Genomic DNA, 22698 nt, shown 5'->3' with positions numbered 1-22698 from the left:
GAGATCTTATTGGCAAACTCTTAACTTTATGCTTGGTTTGATACCTGTCAATCCATAATGGAGAATGGTTACTCCCAGTGGATCTTGAGCCTTTGTGACTCAAGAGATCTCAACCCTTGGTGGGTGTTCCAACATAGACTAGGGGTAGTGGTAACTACTCACTAGAAAATTCTAGTTGTCTCTTATCCAACTCTTTCATTTTTCATATGTACTTTTATTGATATATTTGTGTGCACTTGAAATGTTGAGTTGCTCCTAGACTTGCTTTTAGTTCGGCAAATCTTTTGGACTTTTGCTTGTGTGTATGCTCATTAGTTTTTTTTTTTGCCTTAATATTTTAGCTAATTCTCGCTAAGGTGAAGTTGTTTTAATTAGATTAAGGTTTGATGTTTTAAATTTTGAGATTCTCAATTCACTAGCATTTGGTCCTTACGTTTTTTTTAAAAAAAAAGTAGTACTCCCTCGGTTCCAAATTGTAAATCATTTTGTTTTTTTTTCTGGATACATAACTTCTGCTACGTATGTAGATTTAAATTGTGTCTAGAGACAAGCCAGAACGACTTACAATTTGGAATGACCATGCAGTTGCATAGTTGCAAATGGCGCGATCAGTTGCAAGGCCCACTACTCTTCACAGCTCAGCGAAGCATTTCAAATCATTTTAGTTTCTTTTTCGTCCAAAAATGGTCATGGTTCTGTTTTTGTACAATCCGTCATTTCGGAGAAGCTATGGTTGCAGCGGCGAATCTAGACTAAACTGCTGCCGGGGTCGCACAGATTCATGAACTCAATTTGATGGGGTCGTAGCTGGCCGGAATACGCGGGGTTCCACTGATTCGTACAAAGTTATCGGGGTCGCATGACCCCGACACATGCATTGTGGCTTCGCCGCTGTATGGTTGAGACTTGACTCTTGAGAGTGGCAGGGACGTACGAAGCTGAATGCCCCAACTTGCTAAATTGCTAACCTCTAAAAGCAGTAAGCACTAGACACAACAAACACAAACTGGAGACAGGAGACTGGAGTAGCAGCTGCCGTGCTGTGCATGGCTGCATGCATCGGCTGATCGGCCACTTCTTGTTCTTGCCACTGTTGCCGTAGGCACATCTCTGCCGCCGCTGCAATGGTGTGCTGGTACCACCGTCCACCCACCGTCTACAGGCGGCATGGGGCTTGCAGGTGGAGTTGTTTGTTTTGTTTACCGATGGCATGGCAGGCAGGCGCTGAAAGCGGTGAAGACCGGAGTACCTGACCGCGGAGGAGGGGTGGTAAATTCACAAAGCTGCCGTGGCTTCAGTGGCGCGGACTTTCACGCGACCAAAGTCTGAAACGAGAAATGAAAGAATGAGCGGATTCAGCAGCAGCAGCTTCTTTCTCCTTCGTCGATTCCATTCCAACGGGTTGTAGGCTCGTAGCTGCTAAAGCTGCCGGATAGTTTAGCTCTTTATCATCTGCAGCCCCCAGCCCCCCCACCGGTGTGGGCGAGACCGCAAACGCACAAAGGCAGTTACGACCTGCTTAACGTGCGCCTCATTTGTCCTCTGGCACTTATCCCTAAACATGCAGCAGTTTTGTCCTTGGCGTCTTGCTCTCGAACCGCTTTGTTGCTACCATCTGTGGCCTTGTCTACCTAGCCACTCTCTGCTCCATCTCCTTGTCGCAAGCAAGCTTCACCTACTGCAAAAAGATAAAAGCTTGTGGTTTTATTTACTGGGTTCTAGTCATAAATTACTTCTGCCATTATCACTATCAACTTACCTACTAGAACTACTATATATGCATGCATATATTTCAGCTTGTTCATTCTTCTCCCATTACAAACTGCAGGATGGATGGATATGCTTAACATCCATGTATGTAACGTCAGTCGTCAGTAGATGAATTGAAGGAGCGTTACTGTATTTTCGTCTGTCTCACAAAGTTTCCATGTAGCCAGCAGACATGTAAGAAAAATGCTGTTTTCCGCATACCACATGGGCCAGCTGAGACCTTTTGTATATTAATGCATGTCCTTTCAGAGACTGCGTAGCAGAGAGTGGTTATAACGAAACTTACAGTGTGCATTTGTCCTCTGGCCCTTATCCCTAAACATGCAGCCATTTTGTCTCTGTCAGCTACCGCCGCTTAACTACTCTGTTTTTTACTACCTGCAAAAGGGATTTCAGCACGGAGACAAATCATCATTCCCTCTCTATCCCCTTCCATTTCAGCACACGATGTACCTACGACGTACTGCATGCGGCGTCATGCGGCGTGATGGGATAGCGTAGTATTGTTCATGTATTTCTAGGGGATAGCATTGGTGCTTGTGTACAGGCAAGATTGATTATTCAAATGCCCACAGCATCAGAAGTAGTTTGGATCTTGAATCCTTTCTCTCTCTCTTTCTTGGAACAAAAGGGTGTATAAAAGAAATACAACTAGCTGCCGCCGAAAAGACTAGCCAGTTAGGGCGGTGCTACATGCAATTCAGTAAAGTTTTTATTCCTTTTTTAAGGACAAGGTTCAGTAAAGTAGCATCAATTACATTTTGTAGATAATACTACAAATAGCTCTTACAAATAGAAATTCTTGGATGCCTAATTATATCGCCAGGGGGGGTTAATATTTGTTTAGGGTCCTGGGAACTCAATTGTTGCAAAAATAAGATTTATTAGGAAAAAAATACAGCATTTATAAAAACAACTCCCCCTACAGTGATTCATTTGTGTCTTTGCATCTTGCTCTCAAAGTTGTTGTAGATATATAGTTGTTTGAGAAGGATCTAGCTAGTTGCTCCTGTGTACGGTTTAGCCGCTATAGTTCAATTTAATCGGTGATTATTAGTTTGTTTGAGGAGACAGGTCACTAAATGTTATAGCCCATGATTTAAAACACTGGTCGAGGAGAAGCGTTATTAACATTATGCATGGAGAACAAGCAAAAACACAGATTTTGTCGCGTAATTAGCTCATCAGTGTTAGGATAGGCTAATTGTTCATCATCACACGATGATCGATAATCGCACATTTTGAGTCCTTGTTTATCACCCAAGTGGCATACTGCCTGAGCAAACAAGGTGGATTTATCACTAAACAATGTGATTATCACATTATACAACTGGGCTGGATGCCGATCCATGCCATGCAGAGCATCTATCCCTGCCTCCAACGCCGCGATCAAATTAAAATACACCAGGGCGCGCAGCAGAAATAATCTTCCATGAAAAGACGCTAGATCACGCAGTAAAAATATCGCGACGCAATTGCCGATGGGTCCGTACAGGGATGGAGCCATGGAGGCCGGCCGGAGAAGGTGGGGGTGAAGGTGAATCTTTGGAGGCCACTGCCCCCAAACCAATCGGATCCATGCGTAGCGGAATTAGTTACCGCGTGCGCCTGCGGTGGCTTTATTTCGCTTTTCATCAACTCTCGCGTCATATGCATGCTCATGCCCCGGCCGGCCCCCTTTTGGCTGGTTGGCGGATCGATGCGTAGCATGGATAAAGCGGCGGCGCCTCCTCGGCTCATCGGCCGGGTGGCAGTGGCAGTGGCAGCAGCGTGGGCGTCGCCGACCGCGCTCCCGGCCGCGGCCGGCCAGCGCCCCGCGTGCCCTTCGGCGTGTGCCGTGCGCGCAACTCGGCTTGGCACTGTCACTGCAGCTGCGGCTGCACTGCTGCGTGCCGCTTTCCGGGTCGTTGCCGGCCTCCCGAGGCGCGCGCCGCGGACGCGGAACAACCTGCCCGCTTTTGACCGCTCGACTTTCCTCGCCTGCTTGCCTGCGCCCTGCGCTTGGTATGGATGGTGGATGTGCTACACCTACACTACACAGTGCATGCTCCGCGGTGGCATGGCCTACGGCATAAGCTGTTGGATGATACTGCTGCACTGCCTGCCCTGCAGTTTGTGTGTGTGCATATGTCATATGTGTGTCTATATCTATCTATCTATCTATCTATATATCTATATATCTATATATATATATATATATATATATATATATATACACTGGTCGTTGGTACTTACAATGCAATGTGTCACTGTGCATGGGACAGTAGATATAGCATTGCTATATATAGAGTCTGTTAGGTGCGGCTCCGATCCGGCGATCCCACTCCAGCTCCGAGACCCGCTTTGGCACATGGGTGGATGAAGCCGCACCAAACAGTTGGAGAAGGAGGAGCACTTCTCCCCTCTAGAACAGGAGCCAAAGCCGTTTTCACGTACGAAGGAGACGTGATTTCAGTGCTTCTGCTCCAACTGAGCTCGAGTGGCACCAAACGCGCCCATGCTAGCTGCCATCATACCCGAGGCGCGTTACCATTCGTGCATCATGCATGCCATGTAACGTAACAATGTCGAGGTGGTGCATTATGATGATTAAATAATGATGACCGTCAATCCTGACCATGCTGTATGCTTCATGATGAAGCTCACCTGCTTTCATTAGCTAAATAACGGTAGAAATAACCAGTACTATACTTGCAAGTGTAGTAATGTACTAGTATTACTATCCTTTGGTTGGAGCACTTAGTTTCATGTTCAACTGCGTGCAGGCAGCAGTCGTAATCCTCTATAGGTTAACACGATTGTTCAGCATGCAGGTGTGAATCATCATAGATTGTTGCCAACTGAATCCATGATCTCCGTGAAATAGTACGTAAAAGCAAAATGGGAAAAAGGAGCTACTAGCTACCTAGTCTCTTGTCCCGTCCCTAGTTTATGATTGTTACTCCTCTCCAACCGAAAACAAAAAAAAAACTGATGATTCTGAAAAATTTACATGAATGTACTAATGTACACCGTGCTTGATCATATCTTGATGACCAGCAAATAAAGATGGAAAAACGTGGAGGTCGTCGGAGTGTGCGGCGCTTCATCAGTTGCCGTCGACCGTCACCGGCATCATCGGGAACATCTCGCCGTCCTTTCTCCGTCCGCCGCCTTCCACCGTCGCTCCGTCCACGTCGTTGGTGCTCAAGCTACGTTTGAACTGCCGTAAGCTGCTAGGGCACAGCACCTCGCCGGTCCACGCCTCCATGGGCGTGGCCGCCGTCGCTCCAGCTGCCCGGGCGGCACCGGCGGCTAGCCTGCCCAGCAAGCCGTCGTCGACGTGAACGGACCACCCGCCGACCGTGATGTCCCCGAACTTCGCCGCCGGCACCACCAAGTCGGAGACGCTCCGTTTCATCAGTGGCTCCAAGTTCACCGGTGGCTTGAACACGACCACTCCGTCCACAGCTTTGATGAGCTCGGACACGGTTGGTGGCGCTGAGCATCTGGCGGAAGCGGGCTGGCCGTACTCCTGCTCGTGCTCCACGGTGAGGTCACTGGACGAGTTCCGTGATCCCTCGCCGCCGCTGTCGTCTACGGCATCGGTGTGGTCATCGGACATGGACAGATTCAAGTCCAGGGGAAGCGGCTCCCGTGCCGAGTGTTTACGTGCCTTTGTGCGCCGGTCTCCGTCAAGCTGCTGCTCCAGCCTGCACCTCTTCCCGCCGGTGATCATCCCGTGCTCCAGGTTCCATGGCAGGTCAGGAAGAAAGGGTTCGGCTTCCTGCGAGTTCCTCAGGTGATCCGGCAACGGCGGCGACCACTGCGACATCACGACGAAGATGTTGGTGCCGAGAGCGGCGTCGCGGCCGTGCGAGTCCGAGAGCCGGCCTGACTCGATCGCACGTAGGATGGACCCGCGCACGACGCTGTCGGCGTGGTCGACGCCATCCAGCACGACGACGCGGAACGGGTTCGCCCGTATCGCCTCCGCCATGCGGTCCAGCGCCGTCTGGCCGCGGCACGACACGACGGACTCGCCGCCGTCGTCGCCGGCTTGCGGGTAGCCGAGGCGCACGGTGACGGCCCCCGTGCCGAAGACAGACTTGGACAGCGCCTCGGCCATGCTCCTCTTCCCGGCCACGTCAGGCCCGGCAAAGAGGACCCACGCGTCGACGTCGGCCTTGCCGAGCCGCCTGGCTTCGCGGGACCTGGCCTTCGCGATCGTACTGGCCACAGCAGCAGCAGCCTCGGGTTGCCATCTCACCGCCTCCGTGAGCCGTCTCATGAGCAGCTTATCGTCCGTCTCACACGCCGGCCTCTCCGCCGCCAGGCCAAGCGCAAGATCCGTGTCCACGGCACCCCTAGGCTGCACCGGTGGCCGTACCACCGGCGGCGGCGCCCGCATGTTGGCAAGAATGGTAGCCCCGTTCCACTCGGAGCAGGTGACCAGCGGCGGGCGGGCATGCGAGTGCAGCTGCGCGCACCGGTCGCGCCACCGGCGTCGCAGCTCGTCAGCCTCCCGCGCCTTCTCCTGAAACAAGAAGCGACAGTTCCACGTGTCAGAGCGTACGTTGCCACGTACGACATACAGGAGTTGTGAGACGTGTACGACGTGTGCGCGACACGACGTGCAACAACAACAACAACTAACCGACCTGCGCGCGGTCGGTCGGGCGTCCGCTGCTCGGCGTGCCGATCTGCAGCCACAGCGACATCGGTTGCTCGGCCGGACAGGGAGCACGCTCCGATGAAGCCATCTCGGCGCGCTCGCGTTCGTAGCCCTCTATGCAGGCGCTGCAAAGGCTCGGCGCCCGTTGCATTGGGGACGTCATCGCCGTTGACAACACCTCCACCGAACTGCTCAGGATGCCCCTGTTAGCTCCAACACTGTCACATCATCAGGAAAACAAACATAGGAGGATTCAGTGAGCAACTGTTCTGTGTCAGCTGGCTCGGCGATGCGTGCAGTGATTGCGGCGGAGAAGCAAACCTCGGCGAGAGCCCAAGCGGTGGTGGCGGCGGCGGTGGAGGCCTGGGCGTGATGGGCACGGCCTGGAGGTCCCACTCGCTCTCCAGCGCCGGGTGATACACTTGGCATTTCATGTACGTGGCACACGTCGCCGTGCCGATCACCCACACGCGGTGCTCCCCTTCGCCGGACAGGTTCAGAACGCGCGCCATCTCGTCTACGGCGGCTCGCGCCGTGTCGAGCACCACGTCCCTCCTCTTCTCCTGCTGCTCGCCCTGATGAGCCGCGCATCTTTCCTCGACGAGCCACTGCAGGTTGCCGAGGTTGACCACGACGCCGGCGCTGCTCGATGCGGATCTCACCGCTTCGCCGAGCTCCTTGATCTTGGCGGTGAGCTGTGCCCTGTCCATGTCGACCGGGTCGCCGAACTCCTTGGGGAAGGAGATGACGCGCGCGTTGCCGAGCCGTTGCCTCTGTATCAGCGTGACCACCTCCTGCACCACGGCGTCCACGTCCACCGTGTCGCCGACGAGCACCGGGTTGCGCTTCTTGCCCCGCTTCAGCACTTCCACCACCTTGGCCACCTCCTCCTCCCGGCCATGGGAGGCCTGCCGGTGCATCACCCTGGCGCTGACGTACGCGCCGGCGTCGGGTGCCGCCGGGTCGGAGAGCGACCTGAGCATGGCGGCCTTGACGGTCCGTGCTAGAGAAGGACGCCTCGCGCATGACGCGCGCCACGGACGGGTCGTCGAGGATGGCGAGCACGAGGTGCGGCACGCCGACGCGGTGGTCGTCGGCCTCGACGCCGCCGCTCCCGATGCGGCGGTGGTGCGCGTAGGCGCGCTTGAGCGCGGCGGCGAGCGCGTTGGAGAGCGGCGGCGCGGCCGCCGCGTGGAAGGCGCCGCCGTCGTGGTGGTGCTGGAGCTCCGTGGACGTGGGGAGGCGGTCGAGGGCGACGGAGAAGCAGAGGTCGAGCGCGCGGCAGCGGAGCGGGTGCGGGGACGCGAGCCCCGCGGCGCAGGCGTCCCGGAGCAGCGGCGCCGGGCCGGACAGCAGCGCGGCCGCCGCGTGGAGCGGCGTGGTGTGCGCGTGGCGGCGCCTGGACGCGTCGGCCGCGGCGCGGGACAGCACGGCCGCGGCGTCGGGTGTCAGCGGCGGCGCGGCCGACGGCAGCGTGGCCACGGCCGGGGTCGCCGCGTAGGCTCTCATGCCTGTGCTCTCGTCGTCCGCCGCTGAGCGCGGTTAGTTATCGACGGGCGGCTGATGCCGCGTCGCGGTAGCGGTGGTGTTATAGGTTTAGCGGCGGGCGGGCGCGGGGCGGGAGGTGTACGTGCTGGGTCAGCCGGTGTCGTGGGTTAGTTTGGTGTCTGCTTGGGATGTGATCGAGCTCCAAGTCGTGGAGTGGAGTGGAGTGGTGGTGGTAACTGCAGCCTGAGCCTGCAGGTAGTAGAACACTGGGCCAGGAAGCGTGCGTGCAGCTGAAAAAGAGGCGGGGACAGGATGGAGATTTTTTAACGTGCTAGCATGTGGTATGTGCTTCTGCCAGAGTGGGGCCGGCGCGTCAAAGCGAAGCATGAGAACCATTCAGATTCGGCCCTTTTCCAAGATTGCAGATTGGAGCTTGTGCTCCGGATGTTCAGTTCCAGTCAATTATTTCACTGGCTACTAGTTAAACCATTCCGACAGATACATATCTGCTTTATATATTTTTTAAAATAAATTCGTTAGTCGTCATTTTTAGTGAAAGACGTTACAGTGCTCAGTGCGCTCTCGGATAGATTTTATTAGCTATTCATATATTGCTTCCCATGTAGGGATGACAATAAAGAAATTTTCCATGGAGGAACGGTTCCCCATCCCGATCCCTTCTCTCTATCCTGTCCAGTCGTCATTTTTAGTGAAAGACGTTACAGTGCTCAGTGCGCTCTTGGATAGATTTTCAACGTGTTTGGCTGGTAGACTGCATAGTGGATTTCGGATGTTTTCGAATGATTCAATAGTATTCTGTGAGAAAGAATAAGCTAAAACAAGCTGACACAAGCCATAACATGACCAGCCGAACACCATCTTTATTAGCTATTCATATATTGCCTCCCATGTAGGGATGACAATAAAGAAATTTTCCACGGTGGAACGGTTCCCCATCCCGATCTCTTCTCTCTATCCCGTCCAGAATAAATCCGACGGGGATCCATGTCTCTACTTTAGATGGTAATAATCTGACCAAAAGATACTTAGATGCGAGCAGACTAATGGGTCAACGATCACAGGGTTCAAAATGGGCGATCAATTTTTAGACATCCTAAAATTTCTTTTTTTGGAAAAAAAAATAATTACCACCGTTTTTGTTTTTGCACCCTCCGCCGAGAAACATCTGCAGCGTCCATGCGCCCACTGCACTTCCCTCCCCGCTCTTTTTCCTGGGTGTGATATCAGGAGTTCAGGACTGACGTCATCTTAAAAAAACAAAATATTTATTTCAAAATGCTATAACTTCTAAATGATGTATCCATTTTCAATTCCATTTGCACCGGTGTGTTCTGCGTGACGAGACGAACAAAACTAGATTCCACTTGCATATGTTTCAAAAAAAAATATTTTTAGCAACAATTTATGTGTACCAACTTATGAAACACAACTTATATACAAAAGTTATGAAACATAACTTATGTATAAAAGTTATAAAACACAACTTATATATAAAAGTTATTAAACACAGAGGAACAAATTAACTTATAACTTATGCAAAAACTTGAAACATAAAAGTTATGAAACACGATTTATGTATAAAAGTTATCAAACACAACATGTGTATATAAGTTATTCTATAAAACTTGTGTACATATGTTATTCTATACAACTTGTGTACATAAGTTATTCTATACAACTTGCCAACATCGCCAAAAAGAAATTAAAAAGAAAGAAAAATGAAACGAATACTAAAAAACACATATAAGTTATATTCAAGAATTTAGATGTATAAGTTAATATCATAACATATTAGCAAAAAAATATGAAACTAGGTAAGAAATAACTTATAAATATGTAGATAAAGATTATCACCACAACTTCTCATCATAGCTTTTACGGATTTGTGGTCATAAGATTTAATTAGATCAGAAGAAGGGAAAAAGTGAAAAAAGAGAGAAAAATAGTGAAAAATAAATAAATAAACATGGTGCACAACATCATATTATACGTGTACAACTAGTACATAAATCATATACGATCATGTAAAATAGATGAGTTAATGTGTTAAAAATAAAAAGACAAATGAAAAAAGCAGAAATAAAAACAATAAAAGAAAAAAATAAATAGAAAAAGATAGAGGTACCTGCTTGTCCATAGAACGGCTCTAGTACTGTGCAATACGCCGCGGGAACGCTGATGGAGTCCCCGTTTGGGTTCCTTGCACCAGGGTCCAATCTCACGGAAAAAGAAAGAAATAACGGACGGGAAAGGAAAGTAACCGGTGCACCTGGGTCTATCGTTCACGTCATTCGAATTGGGCGAACGTACGTAAAAGTGGAATTGGGTACTTAGATGTCCAAAGTTTTTTGTTGAGATTGTGCAACTGAAGAAGATACAACTTATCATGTAGTATTCATGTTTTAACTTAGTGCACTTTACCTTGTGTTTCCTATAATTCCGTCGAATGTTATATATGGCATTAAATTGCCACTGTTTCCATTGGCTACATGGAGCCAAGACCTTCTTGATAGTGCTTTTTGTTCGCAGAATAACCCGTTTACTTCGTTAATAAATAAACTGTAGGTCTTGCCTGTTTACTTCGTTCATAATAAAGAGTGTGTCTATAGAGACTCGAGTGGTTTGAGCAGTTTTAACCACTCATGTGTTGAATTAAAAGTAGACGTCACTCTATATGTTGTAGGAACAAATCATAAAAACTGGTAGATTTCAAAATTGATGTGATTTGCAGCATCTGAACACTCAAATATTCATATACGATCTTACATGCACGCTTGTCAGGTTTCTTCCTCGAGCATACAAAGGTGAATAGGGTAAACTTTTTGGCACACTTGAGCATACTGCACTTTAACTTGTTCAACTTTATAGATTACAAAATAACTCAAAAACTGAAGTATGTTTTAAACAAAAAATTAAGAGAAAAAATAGATAAGCTAAACAATGAAAAAAATATAAAAATATTCACATGATTTAGGTGATGGTTGTGAATCATGTGGACTTGAAGAGCCAGGATAGGCATAGGACAAAGATTTTCACATGAATCTTTAGTTACATCAATTCTACTTAGAAGTTACACCAAAATAATCATTGTAGCTTTAGTACAAGTGCAGTGTAAATTTAGTTTTAATTGATAGTAACTAAAATTGGAGAGAGAAGAATTTGACCCGAATCTTAGTTCCTTTCGCACATGCTATTTAGGAAGAAGAAAGGGAAAGGAAATAAAAAAAAACAGGTGTGAGAAAGAAGATTTTACCTGAGCATGATATACATAGCGAACCGAATACATTGTATGGATTTGAACAAAGCATATGCAGAAGAAAAATAATCAAAGTAACACAATTTGAGATTATTTTATGGATTGCAAAATAACAGTAATTACTTGGGCCTTCAATTAACCAAACATATCAAAATAGGAAAATAACAAAAACACAGAAAAAGAAAATTGACAAGTAACAAAAGTACAAAAAAAAGTGTTGTTCAGAGCGTAGGGGATTTCAAAATGGAACATGAAGCTTCAATTTGTGCTCTGTTCGTTTGAACTGCTTATCAGTCATAGTATAATATTTTTCTCTCACAACAAAATAGCATCAACCAGCTTATCAGTAATAGAAACCATCAGCCGAACAAGGCCTTGTTTCCTTTAAGGTAGTTTCGCCAACACTCTCCATGTCGCTTTCAACTCACGTACCTGTCTCTCGGCGTGTACGATGGCAGTTCCTACATCCTCGACACCACCTCCATGATTTGTAGAGGCTGTTGTGTCATGTGGTACGGTTGGTGGTGAAGATAATTAGCTCCACAGTTAAAAGGGCTGCGTGGTGGAGTAGGAAGAAGTTAGCTAGGGGAGTGTGCGTGTCCAGCCAGAGCCCCGGCCGGATCGGAACGTCGATATGACGACGCAGAGGCGCCGCCGATTGATATATAAGGGAAGATTGATCGACGAGTCGACGACGGGGAGTTCACTGCTGTCCAATGTAAACATGCACGCCATGCATGCATGGGTGCATGCACAAGCACGACACCTGCAGGGTTTGTACAGCAGTTAGTACGTTTCGCTGTCATGCATCCATGCACGCACACGCACGTCGCACGGAGGCACCGATCGTCACTCCAGATCGTCACCAGCCAACCAAGAGGACGCCACGCACTCGCGACGCGTTCGATCTCGCTCGCTCGTTCGCCGCATGGAGGCACGCAGCATAAGGGCGGGCGCAACCGGGCCAAGGCGCAGCGCAACAAGCCGCAAAGGGGGGGCGCCCCTGTGGCGCCCATCGTGGAAAAAGGGGCCGGGAGCACCAGTAGAGAAACGACTTTTGATCTTTGAAATTTAGTTTAAGTCCTGATATTTTTCGTGCCCGGGACTAGAGAAACCTTTAGTTCCGGTTGGTAGCTCTAACCGGGACTAAAGGTCCCTGCCCAACAGCTACCGAGGTGTGTCAGAGACACGTCAGTGCGAGAATCTTTAGTTCCGGTTTGAGATACGAACCCGGACTAAAGGTGTGACTTTTAGTCCCGATTTGAGACACGAACCTGGACTAAAGGTACCTTTAGTCCCGGTTTATGTCTCAAACCCGGATTAAAGGTGTCTCTAAACTGAATTTAAAAGAAAAGCATATCTTATCTAAGTAAGATGTGTGGTGGTAAGTGAGATGGTAACGCGTACAAGAGCTGAAGTGGGATGTCGGAGGTTCGAATCTCCACGGCTGCAACTTTGCATGCATATGCGCTTGCGCGCACGGAGCATGGGAACCCGCGCGGTCGCCCGGCCCCGGCCGGGCGACCCTGTTGCTCACAGCGCCGTACTGTACAATCGATCCCTCCGGAGGCCACCACGACGACGTACGATCCCGATCCGGCGATGCCCGGCCCACTGCCGCCCGGCCCGGTCGGCCGCCTGAGGCGAGATCCAGCCGCTATCTGCTTGTCCGCCTTCTCGGCGCCGAATCATACGCATATGCAATGCAATGGTCGACACACTCGCAGCCGGCAGGGGCTGCCCGGCGGCATCATGATGGAATGAGTGCGATGGCATGGCCCGGCGCGCGCGCGCGGTCATCTTCGTTCTTCTCCCACGTACAACTGATACACATAGCTGAACTGAAAATTAAAGGCACGCGTGTGTTGATATCTGCAGCAGTGAAAAACTGCTGATGAGCTAGGTTGCCCATGACACTTGGCTTTTCTCATTTATCGCGGTCTCCTTTTCGGCAAAGGATGACGACTCGTCGAGCTAATAAGCACAACTGCGGCTTCGCTTGTAGCATCAGATGGGGGTGTATTTGTTGGGAACAGCCGTGTTGTCTCATTTCTTTTCCGGAAAGAAGCTAAACCCAATATCTGCTGTTAGGGAAACTAAATACCTTTTTCTGAAAACAAGCAAACTACTATCACATCTTTGTGCGTGGGTCTTCAGGCTCCTCAAAAGAATGGTCTGGTCTGGGCTGGGCATGGATCTGGGCTCATAAGGTTCAGGCTCACGTCATCAGCCTCGGCCCAAGTATGCTGCTACCTAGTGAGTTGAGTACTCGACAATATCACGCCTTTCAGATAGGAATGATGCGAGCTATCTTGTCACATAATTCAAATTTTCCCCTTGCCTTTTTCCATCCCCACTCCCTTTTTTCTTTCTCTTTTGACGAAACTAAACTACAGTGGCCTCTGTGCGTGCGTAATTATTGAGGAAAGGTGAAAAAAGTGAATCACAATCGAGCGTGCATGATTCCTGTAAGCGCCAATAATTTAAAGCGGCCTAGTAGCGTGGTTTATGCACGCATAATTTCACTACCTAGGCAGGCCTCTTTTTATTCTTTCTGGCGGTTCATGCATGTGTCTTTTTAAGAAGTGTAGTCGTAGGTAACCTTTTTCCCTATCCCTCAGTAGTAGTCTTTCAGTGGACGGCACTTTGGTGGTGAAATCATGCCCATTCATTTCATGCCATTGCCATGCCATGGGATGCAAGCAAAGCTGTGTGTGTGTGTGTGTGAGAGAGAGAGAGAGAGAGAGAGAAAGAGAGAGGGCACCGAGAGAAAAAGATGGCCGTGTTGCGTTGCGTTGCATTGTGCTGCTGCTGCTGCCCCCCTTTTGGGTTGCTTAAGTTACCGTGCATCTGTCTGCGCAACTCAAAGTAGAGCATGATGAGGAATAATGACCTGCCTGCCGCCTGCCCGTGCGTCAATCCTTAGCTTCAAGAAACAAAGTTGGTGCAAAGTAAAAGCGCAAATCGCATCGGGCCATCATAGTCCACGCACCCACCCACAAAACACACCTAAATAAAGTTTCCTCCTTTTAACCACCATGATTAGCTCTATCAAGCCTTTAACCAGGCAGTAAGTGCTAGCTTTTTTTATGTATATAAAAATCATTAAATTATAGTATATAGAGTAGTGATGCATGCAGGCAGGCAGGCAGGAGTACGTTTTAACCATTGGAGGAGATGGAGAGATGGGGGATGGGGGAAGGAAGGGAAACACTCCAGCTCAGGCAGATGGATTGAAAATTGCATGCATGGCCACCAGTAAAGCTGGCAAGCTTTATAATTGATTGCCCATTGAGGGCCTCATCTCTCTGTGTCTCTACCTTTCGCTGCGCTGCGCTGGAATAAAATGTGAAGGAAGGAGCTGTGTGTGTGTGTGAAGGCAGGCACCTGGGGAGGGAGGGAAGATAGGTATTTGAGTCTTGACAAACGACCAAAGAGGATGGATGATGCTCCCCTGGTCCCAGAACATGGATGGTGAGGGGTGTGGCAAAAAAGACGGCATGGCCATGCCCTTTTTGGGCGAGAAAGGAGAAAAGGCCAGGGAGTTTGAGACACCAATGAAAGGAAGAGAAAGGATTAGCCACTTTTGAGGGCAGAAAGATTGCACTACTAAAAGTCATGAGCAAAAGAGCTCTTGTCTTTTAAGATGGAAATGCGAAGTGGGATGCACTCTGCAAAGATGCCCGTCTTTGCATAAAGGCAACACACACGAACTCCTCTTTAATCTTTCCCTCCTCTCTCTCTTTCTTGCTACAGGGATCAGACTATCAAAGGAGAGAGAGAGAGAGAGAGAGAGAGAGAGAGAGAGAGCAATTCAGATTCCTTAAAAACAAAAACAAATGTGAGGTGGCAATGGAAAGTTGGAGCCCCATAAAGGGGCAAACTCCGGTTGTGTGAAAAGTTCCGCAAAGCAACCCCTCCACTCCACTCCGTTCTCTTTTGCGAGTGTGGGAATCGTCAAGCTTAACAATCCCCTGCTTTCTTTATTTTTTGAAACATCAATCCACTGCTTTCCACTGCCAACACGTTCGCTCATTCTTGCTGCAGTGCGAACGAATATTGGCAGTGTTTCAAGTTTGTGCTACAGCTCTCTTTAAGACTTTAGGAGCAGCACTGCTTTCCTATATCCACTTAATAAAAGCACGAGGCGCCTTTTTAATCATTTGAGTGCTTGCATGCAACGAATCATCACAAAAAAAAGATTCTCCAACACCACATAAAGGGGCTGCAAAGTAGACGTATGCAAAAGGAAATGTGCTATCCTCTTAATCTCAAAAAAAAAAGTGCTATCCTCTTAGGCCATAGAACAGAAGGGTCCAGTATGCTAGCAATCAATCCTAATCCAGCAAATAAACAAAACAGGCCTTCCCTTCCAGGCTAGAAGAGGCATATAACCATAATAAGGCCCAACCCAGCCCACCTACGAGGGAACACCGGAGGAATGGTATCTTCAAACTTTCAAAGCTGATTCATCGACTCCAAAAGCCCAGATAAAGTTTATGTGTAGATACCTAAATTGTAAAAAGCAGAATCTTACAGGAACAATCGGCAGCACAGGAACTTGCTACGGTACAATGAAATGATAGAGACGCAGCTAAAAGGGGGGCAATGATTACATTATTGCAAGTGGATATTCAGCTTTTTTACTGTAGTAGACTATTAATAATAATCTACGGGAAACTCGGTAGTTCTAGCAAAACTTTTATCGTACATAAAACCTGACCATTAGACTCTGCAGACAGCAATTGTCGAAGAGCTTAGTAGTTTTCTGCAATCCTTTTCACGGATGAGTACGTCCCCAGGGCAGCACTGATGACCCCCAATATAATGATACCGATGCTTGCGATTACCTGAAATTGGAGATTGCGAAGCAACCATATCAGCGACCAAGTTTGCAACATTACCACCGTAAGAATACTTCCACCAGGCAGTATCATCAGAGATCTCCAGTTGAGAGCCCGATATGCGGAGACGGAAATTCATTTTGTGACAACTGCAATTTGACGGTCATTTACCTGTGAACAAGTTGCTTTATTCTGTGCGATCTTCAGGAAGCACAAGGCTGGCATTATGACTGCCTGTAATTATGGAAAATATACACCCAATCACATTGTATAATAAAATACGATTAATCTATCATCCATGCCAATTTCTTTGGCAACAAATGAAATAACAATGCATGGTATATCAGAGAGTTCTGTCTGACAGCTTTGTACGAGGCTGTTAGCTGTAATAATCAAACGATGCATGATACATCAGGAAAAGAAACCAAACAATGCTATTATTTCTCTTGCATTAAAAATGCCATCAAACGGTTCACATATTCACAAGTACTAAGTATATGCAAGTTAGGAAATTTAGATATGAAGAAAAGTGTCAATACTGTTCTTATAATTCCAGCATAGCAACCTTTATCTCGACAAGTTTGCCACTTCGTACGTAGTCTCACAACACAGCTCAGTACAGTGATAACAAGTTAAATTAAATGAAAAAAGAGATGACTTACCACAAGTATACTAAGAAGAGATCCAATGAGAGCCATCACAAGACCTGAAACAGGAAGCAGATAGTTCAGAAATGCAGGGGTTCAGTCAAGACAGTAAACTGAGATGCCACTTGAAGTATATAGAGTTTAAAGTTGCTTAAGTTGAATTTAGATTATGTAGAAGAAAGCAAAATCTGGTTTAGTTTGTACTGTACTTGTAAAAAGTTTGTATACATTAATGCGATACAATATACTGAATTTTCAGGATAAACACAAGTAAAGAGTGATGTGGGATGCACAACTCAGTAAATGGGTGCATGCTTACCAAAGAACGGCAGAAGAAACGCAATGCATACAGTTGATGCAACAAGGGCAGTCCTCAGTATAATAGAGCATGATGTTTCGTTCAAAAAACCTTCAGGACGCAACTCTTCTAAACTTCGAGCTAATGGGTTTAACAACAAGGCATATCTGGTTGTAATTAAGGATAAAGTAATTCCACCAAGATTTAGAACAATTAAAGTCAAAATGTTATCCTAGAAAACTGAAATTTTGAGGTTTTGATGATAAGGATACTTGGTGAAAGGGTTGATCACCTGAAAACATACAAAAACATTACTGAGTAATATAAAGGAAAGAGTTAAGAAAATTCTTTTAAAAAGGTAATATAAAGAAAAGATTTCTGGAATTTGAGAAAGTAAACTTAGGTCTGGATGCAGTTGTTACCGTGGTCCATAGTGCAACTTTTGAGGCAACCAAATGCTTTGGAAGGTTTAAAGTGATTTGTGATAAAGTGTTCTCTCCAAACATGAGAAAGCCAAGGACAGCAAAAGAGCCATATATTGCTGTGCAAATTGCAAAACTGCAAAATACCATCACACCTTGAGAAAAAAATCATTATTATTCAGTAACAAGGTAAACTGAAACAGGAATCAGGCCAAACATACCATATGAACAGTGCTTTAGGGAACTTAGAGCGATCGGACATTGACTGATAGATATTTGGAAATACTGAATGCCCAGAGTAGCAAAATCCATAAATACCAATGGCAAAGGGCATGCCACTCCAGTTTACAACCTTCCCAGTTGAATGGAAGCCTATACCATCAGTAGCACCGACTAAACCAACAGACAGGAATACGAGAAGAGTTGCAATCACACCACCCGCTGCATGCATAATTAGTTAAAACCATGCGAAGTCATTTGATCCTTATTTTAATATTACTAATAATACTGTGCAAAAATAAACAAACTATCAACAGTCAGACCTGAAAGGTATGAGAGCACTCGAAGATCTCGCAGCCATACTGTTGGCAAGACTAAAATAGCAGTTAACACTCCGAAAAAATGCTTCCCATCAACATGAATCCCAAGCCAATCAAAACCAGCTTTAGGAAAAATTGATGTGAGGTTATCACCCTCCAAGATAATGAATTCCACACAATATGTCTGCACCCAATAAATAACATGATAAAAGGAAAACTTAGTCCTGTGTTAGGTCTCTAAAAACATAAAACACTAAACGACAAACTAAATGGAAGGTACTTACATATAGCTCAGTATACAAAATAATCTGCACGAAAAATAATCATCAGTTCAGTTTTTCTTTCCTACAAATAAAAAAGTTTAGAAAAAAATCTCATGCATGAAACAAAAACAAAGAGGGATGCGAATTTTTCTAGCCTTGAGGTGCGAATGGTTGAGTGTAAAATCTTAGATTCATTCATGTGATATGCACTATGAACAGGTGTCATCATTTCAAAAAAGGAAAAAAAAAGAGTAAATAGTTTGAGTAGGTGTCTATTTTTGCCAAACTGCAAACATTCAGATACGGAAGTGATCAAGGTTAGGTGCTGATCGTTGACAATCAATACAACAGTAGACAGTAGCCCATGCAATGAAAGCGTGTATGGGGAACAAAGATCAATAGTTGCTTGTACTACGCATTGTGACATGTAACTTTGGTAGGTGCACAGGCATCTCTACATACTATTCCAAATGCTTCTAAAGATACCAAAACTTACAGATATCAACAGACGGCCAATTCTTCCAAATGCAGCCTCCCCAATGTCTGGATAACTTGAGATACCATCTTTGCTCTCAAAACAATGTTTCAGAAGAATTCCAGTATAACAGCAAACAATCGCAAAACATACTAGAACTGCAAGGCCAGTCCATCCAGCTTCATGAATTGTAAATGGGGTGGAAAGAAGGCCAACACCAGCAAGTACATTAATCCCTGCCAATTAACGAAAAGAAATATGTATCAAACATGTTCAATATAGCAAGTAAGTTGAACACTTTTGTATTCAAATGATGGTACCATTGAAGACTGTTTGTGTCACACTGCACCCTTGACTAATGTAGATTTCTCCCGTGTGTTGCAACTGAAATGAGACTCTCTCATCTCTTATTGAACTAAGGGTTTTCGGCAAGTTTTTAACAGAATCTTGCTTTCCATCAGCCTTGTCCGATACTAGAGGCAACTTCAGGTCAGAGCCCAGACCACTACGACCAAGATCGAGGAGTGAGTATTTGCTTGTAGAAGGGCCCAAGTAACCGAAGCTCGGTGATGCGGCGATTGTGTAGGTGTCAGTTGTTTCCCTGAAAAACAAAGAATATCATGATCACATTATCTGTACTGTACATATTGATCCACGAATAATCTTGTAGCATAACGGCTGGAGTTCATTCATTAAGTATGATCACCACTAGATGCCAACAGATACAGAAATTGTGCAATGTCTCAAGTTCTTGGTGCATCAACTAGCATGAACACAACCTCGACCAATAAATCTAAAACGATTGATTTGGTAATAGCAGGATCAGTTCTTCATTTAAAAAATATAAGTTACAGGACCAATATAGTCCTATTAAGAAAGTTGAACGATACATGCATCATCTGTTTTCAGATGCCAAGAGAAGCCAAATATGTCTTTTACATCCCCTCTGGGCCATGTCACGTGTCCTCTTTTAGAATAACAGGGACTAAACTCCAGTCCACTGCATAAAACTCATGACAAAATACATGTGTAATATGTCAACAATGGTAGCACAAACAATGCATGAACCTGTGGTCATCATGCTTATCGGCGTGACGCCTCAATTTTTAGAACTTGCAGCGTTCAGAGCACCTCCCGCTCCCAAGTGTGCATTCTAGTGCATTCCGATTAGACGTGAAAAGGAACCTCGGGAAAAATACCAACAAGACACGTGTGAGTGTTCAATCTACGGCCGAACCAGCCGTCCATTCCACATCCCGTCCCAATCACGAAATTGACGATTCAACCAGGCCCACTAATCAACATACTCTCCTGCGTGCAAAGACGCTGGTCCAGTTGCTTCAATAAGTTTTCTTCTTCGTGTGGAGGGTGTTTTTTCTTACTTAGGCATTTGTGTCTCTAGAAAACTAACCTAGATACGGAATCTGTATTTTCCAGTGACCGTTTTTCTACCTGTTAATACAATGAAATGTACTCTCCTGTGTGTTCGAGAAAAAAATATAAAAAATATAATTCTCACTTTTTTGACGAGTTAAATAATTTTAAATTTGACTAAATAAATATATAAAAATACTAATATATAGGATACTATCTTCGCTTTAGAAAGCATAAAGTTCTAGTTTCAGGCGTTGAATTAAATGAAAATTATTCCATAACGAGTCATATAATATTTATTTCGTATGACATGTATTGATATTTTTTACATAAATTTAGTTAAAATCCAAGATAGTTTGACTGAATACTGATCTAGAATTATATTCTTTCTAGGACGGGAGGAATTACCAAACAAGTATGATTGGCTAATTATGGTATATATTTTTTATAAAAAAATATTTAAAGATACAACGCTGATGTAATTTTTAATTAATTTATTTAAATCTTAATTTTTTAAGTTGTTTTAATTTTGGAATTGTATTTTTTTAGATAAAGGGAGTACTAAAAACAGGGGAATCAACGAAACGACCCCGCCGCCGCCATCAGTGCATCTCCATCACCGGAGCCGCTCGCTACGCACAGGACTACTACAGTAGTCTACCGGTAATAAATACTAATAAAAATAAAAAATAGTAAATAGAACAGATTGCTGATAGTAATTGATTACTCTGTTAATCAACAGAGTAGTAATAAAAAAAGCCGCGTACGTAAGCGGCGTTCGAGCAAGGAATGGCAACAGCGCACGCACCTGTAGCTCTGCGGCCACTTTTGGGACTGGAAGGAGCGCGGCGAACCGACGGCGTCGCCGTCCGGGTCCCGCTCCTCGTCATCGTCGTCATCGTCCTCCCCGCGGTCCTCCTCGGAGTCGCCGCAGTCCTCGAAGCTGCGGCGCGGGCTCTCCTCGATGCCTCCATCCTCCAGCATCAACTCCTCCTTCTCCTCCTTCCGGGGCTTCTCCTGGGCCATCTCCGATCGCCGCCCGCCTCCCCGCCTCTCTCTCACACGAGTTTCGGCGGTCGTCACAACTAGCCCGCACCCCGCAGCGTGGATCGGAATTGCGTAGCGGAGGCGAAGAGATGACGAGCGAGGGACGGTTCCGGAAGAGACGAGCGGAGCAGGGGGGAGGCTTTTAATGGCCACGCGACAGGATTGGAGCCGCGCGCCCGCGCCGGATGGGAAGGGATTAGGGATGGGATCGCGCGTCGCGACAAGGCGGCCAGGCGCGGCCTGCTCACTGCTCGCTGCTCGCTGCTCGCTGCTCGGACCTCGGAAGGAGGCGGGGTGGGCCCGTGGGGACACGAGGGACGCCAGTACGCCACCCGGCCTCCTGTGTCACCGGCTTGTGGGCCACGGGAGAACGTGGCGCCGCCAAACGTAACGTCCGGAGATGGGGAGAGAGAAGTGGTGTGCGGGACGCGGCGGTTCCGGGCATTTTGCTCTGCCTGATTGGCTCGGCGGCTCTGCGCGCCTGTGCTGTATGGCGGTAAAACTTTAGCAGGTTCGGGAGGAGATGTGTGCTGGCTTGGCTGGCCCGTGGGCGTGGCGGGCACCAGATACAGATGGCCTGAGTGAATTATGGTACTGGGCCACAAATTCTTCAGTCTGACTGCTGGTTCGGCCCGTCTTCAACATGTGAAAAAATTCTGATTTACTGGATAAATGCCCGTATAAAATATAGTCAAAGGATGTTTTGTTTTTTAACAGTATTGGTGGTGTTAGTCTTTTCTCTCACTGATGCGTGAGAATTATTATTTTTCATTCGATTAACCCGTAATAGTGTGGAGACCATCATATTGAAAAAGAATCATTATCAAAGATAAACATATTTAGCAAATTATTAAAATTAGCAAATTCGAGTTAACAGATAGACATGCGGGATGAAACGGTGTAGTTGATGAAAGCTAGTGCTGTTCGCCGACGATCAGACAGCAAGGAGTAGCTTTAATTTTTTTCAGATTACGTGCTTCAAAATTAAACTGGTCGTATACGTGTTTTTTTGGATTAAACAAACGGCGAGGTGGCACGTGAGCCTAGGGCTTCCGTTTATAGACCTGACTCGGACTCCGTGGCTGCACTGCACCCGACACAGACTCCGCAGGCCCCGATGGATTACGGCAGGTAGAGCGAACGATTAGTTGATAACGTTATAACAGCTACTAAGGAAGGGGAGCCGAACTGGAGTCGGGATGTATTTGGTATTATCGGTAGATGATTACTTTAGAGTCTTTTTAGGTGCAGAGATTATGTAAAAGCTCTGTTTGTTTATTTTTGTTCGAGGGAATGAGTCATGCAATGAGTCCACCTTGTCCAACCGACCAGAACAGATCTACCACACATCTCCACAGGTAGTCACTTGTGTTCAAAAATATCTTCTGGATGGGAGGTGTGATCGACCGTGCACCGGGTTTTGTTTGACGAACGAATGCCCTGCCTCCGGCAGAAGGAATATGGCGAGGCGACCGACCTGCCACACATGTCTGAGTCTGACGAATGCCCTGCCTCCGGCAGAAAGAATACCTCTAGGACCAGGACGCGTCGTGGTCTCGTGGAGCTGCAAGTGCAGGTCCGGGACAAGCAGCCGGCAGCT

The 22698-nt window shown here is 46.9% G+C and overlaps 1 protein-coding gene and 1 pseudogene across 1 annotated transcript; both read right to left on the bottom strand.

Annotated features, from left to right (window-relative positions):
• Positions 1-4571: 4571 nt before the first annotated feature.
• LOC136475328 (protein SMAX1-like) lies at positions 4572-8089 on the bottom strand (annotated as a pseudogene).
• A 7444-nt stretch (positions 8090-15533) lies between these two features.
• On the bottom strand, positions 15534-21559 carry LOC136478503 (amino acid transporter AVT1A-like). The gene is made up of 12 exons (XM_066476981.1): positions 20860-21559; positions 18998-19278; positions 18699-18913; positions 18224-18247; positions 17943-18123; positions 17622-17841; positions 17401-17536; positions 17251-17270; positions 17000-17145; positions 16696-16739; positions 16205-16267; positions 15534-16039 (listed from the first exon to the last, which is right to left on the bottom strand). The coding sequence occupies exons 1-12, from the start codon at positions 21075-21077 to the stop codon at positions 15947-15949; spliced, it is 1641 nt and encodes a 546-aa protein (XP_066333078.1). The 5' UTR covers positions 21078-21559; the 3' UTR covers positions 15534-15946.
• Between the last annotated feature and the right edge of the window lie 1139 nt (positions 21560-22698).

This window comes from Miscanthus floridulus, chromosome 8, assembly GCF_019320115.1.
Source record: "Miscanthus floridulus cultivar M001 chromosome 8, ASM1932011v1, whole genome shotgun sequence".
Taxonomy (NCBI): Eukaryota; Viridiplantae; Streptophyta; class Magnoliopsida; order Poales; family Poaceae; genus Miscanthus; species Miscanthus floridulus.
Note: the sequence above shows the minus strand (reverse complement) of the source record. Positions and strands in the feature narration are given on the sequence as shown.

What these genes read in the sequence shown, in the direction of transcription:
- LOC136478503 (XM_066476981.1), bottom strand. Translation starts at nt 21,077, where the DNA reads ATGGCCCAGGAGAAGCCCCGGAAGGAGGAGAAGGAGGAGTTGATGCTG. An exon ending in TTTTGTATACTGAGCTATAT is followed by an intron (nt 18,124 to 18,223) that starts GTAAGTACCTTC and finishes TATTGGGTGCAG; the next exon opens with ACATATTGTGTGGAATTCAT. An exon ending in ATAAAGCAACTTGTTCACAG is followed by an intron (nt 16,040 to 16,204) that starts GTAAATGACCGT and finishes CTCCAATTTCAG; the next exon opens with GTAATCGCAAGCATCGGTAT.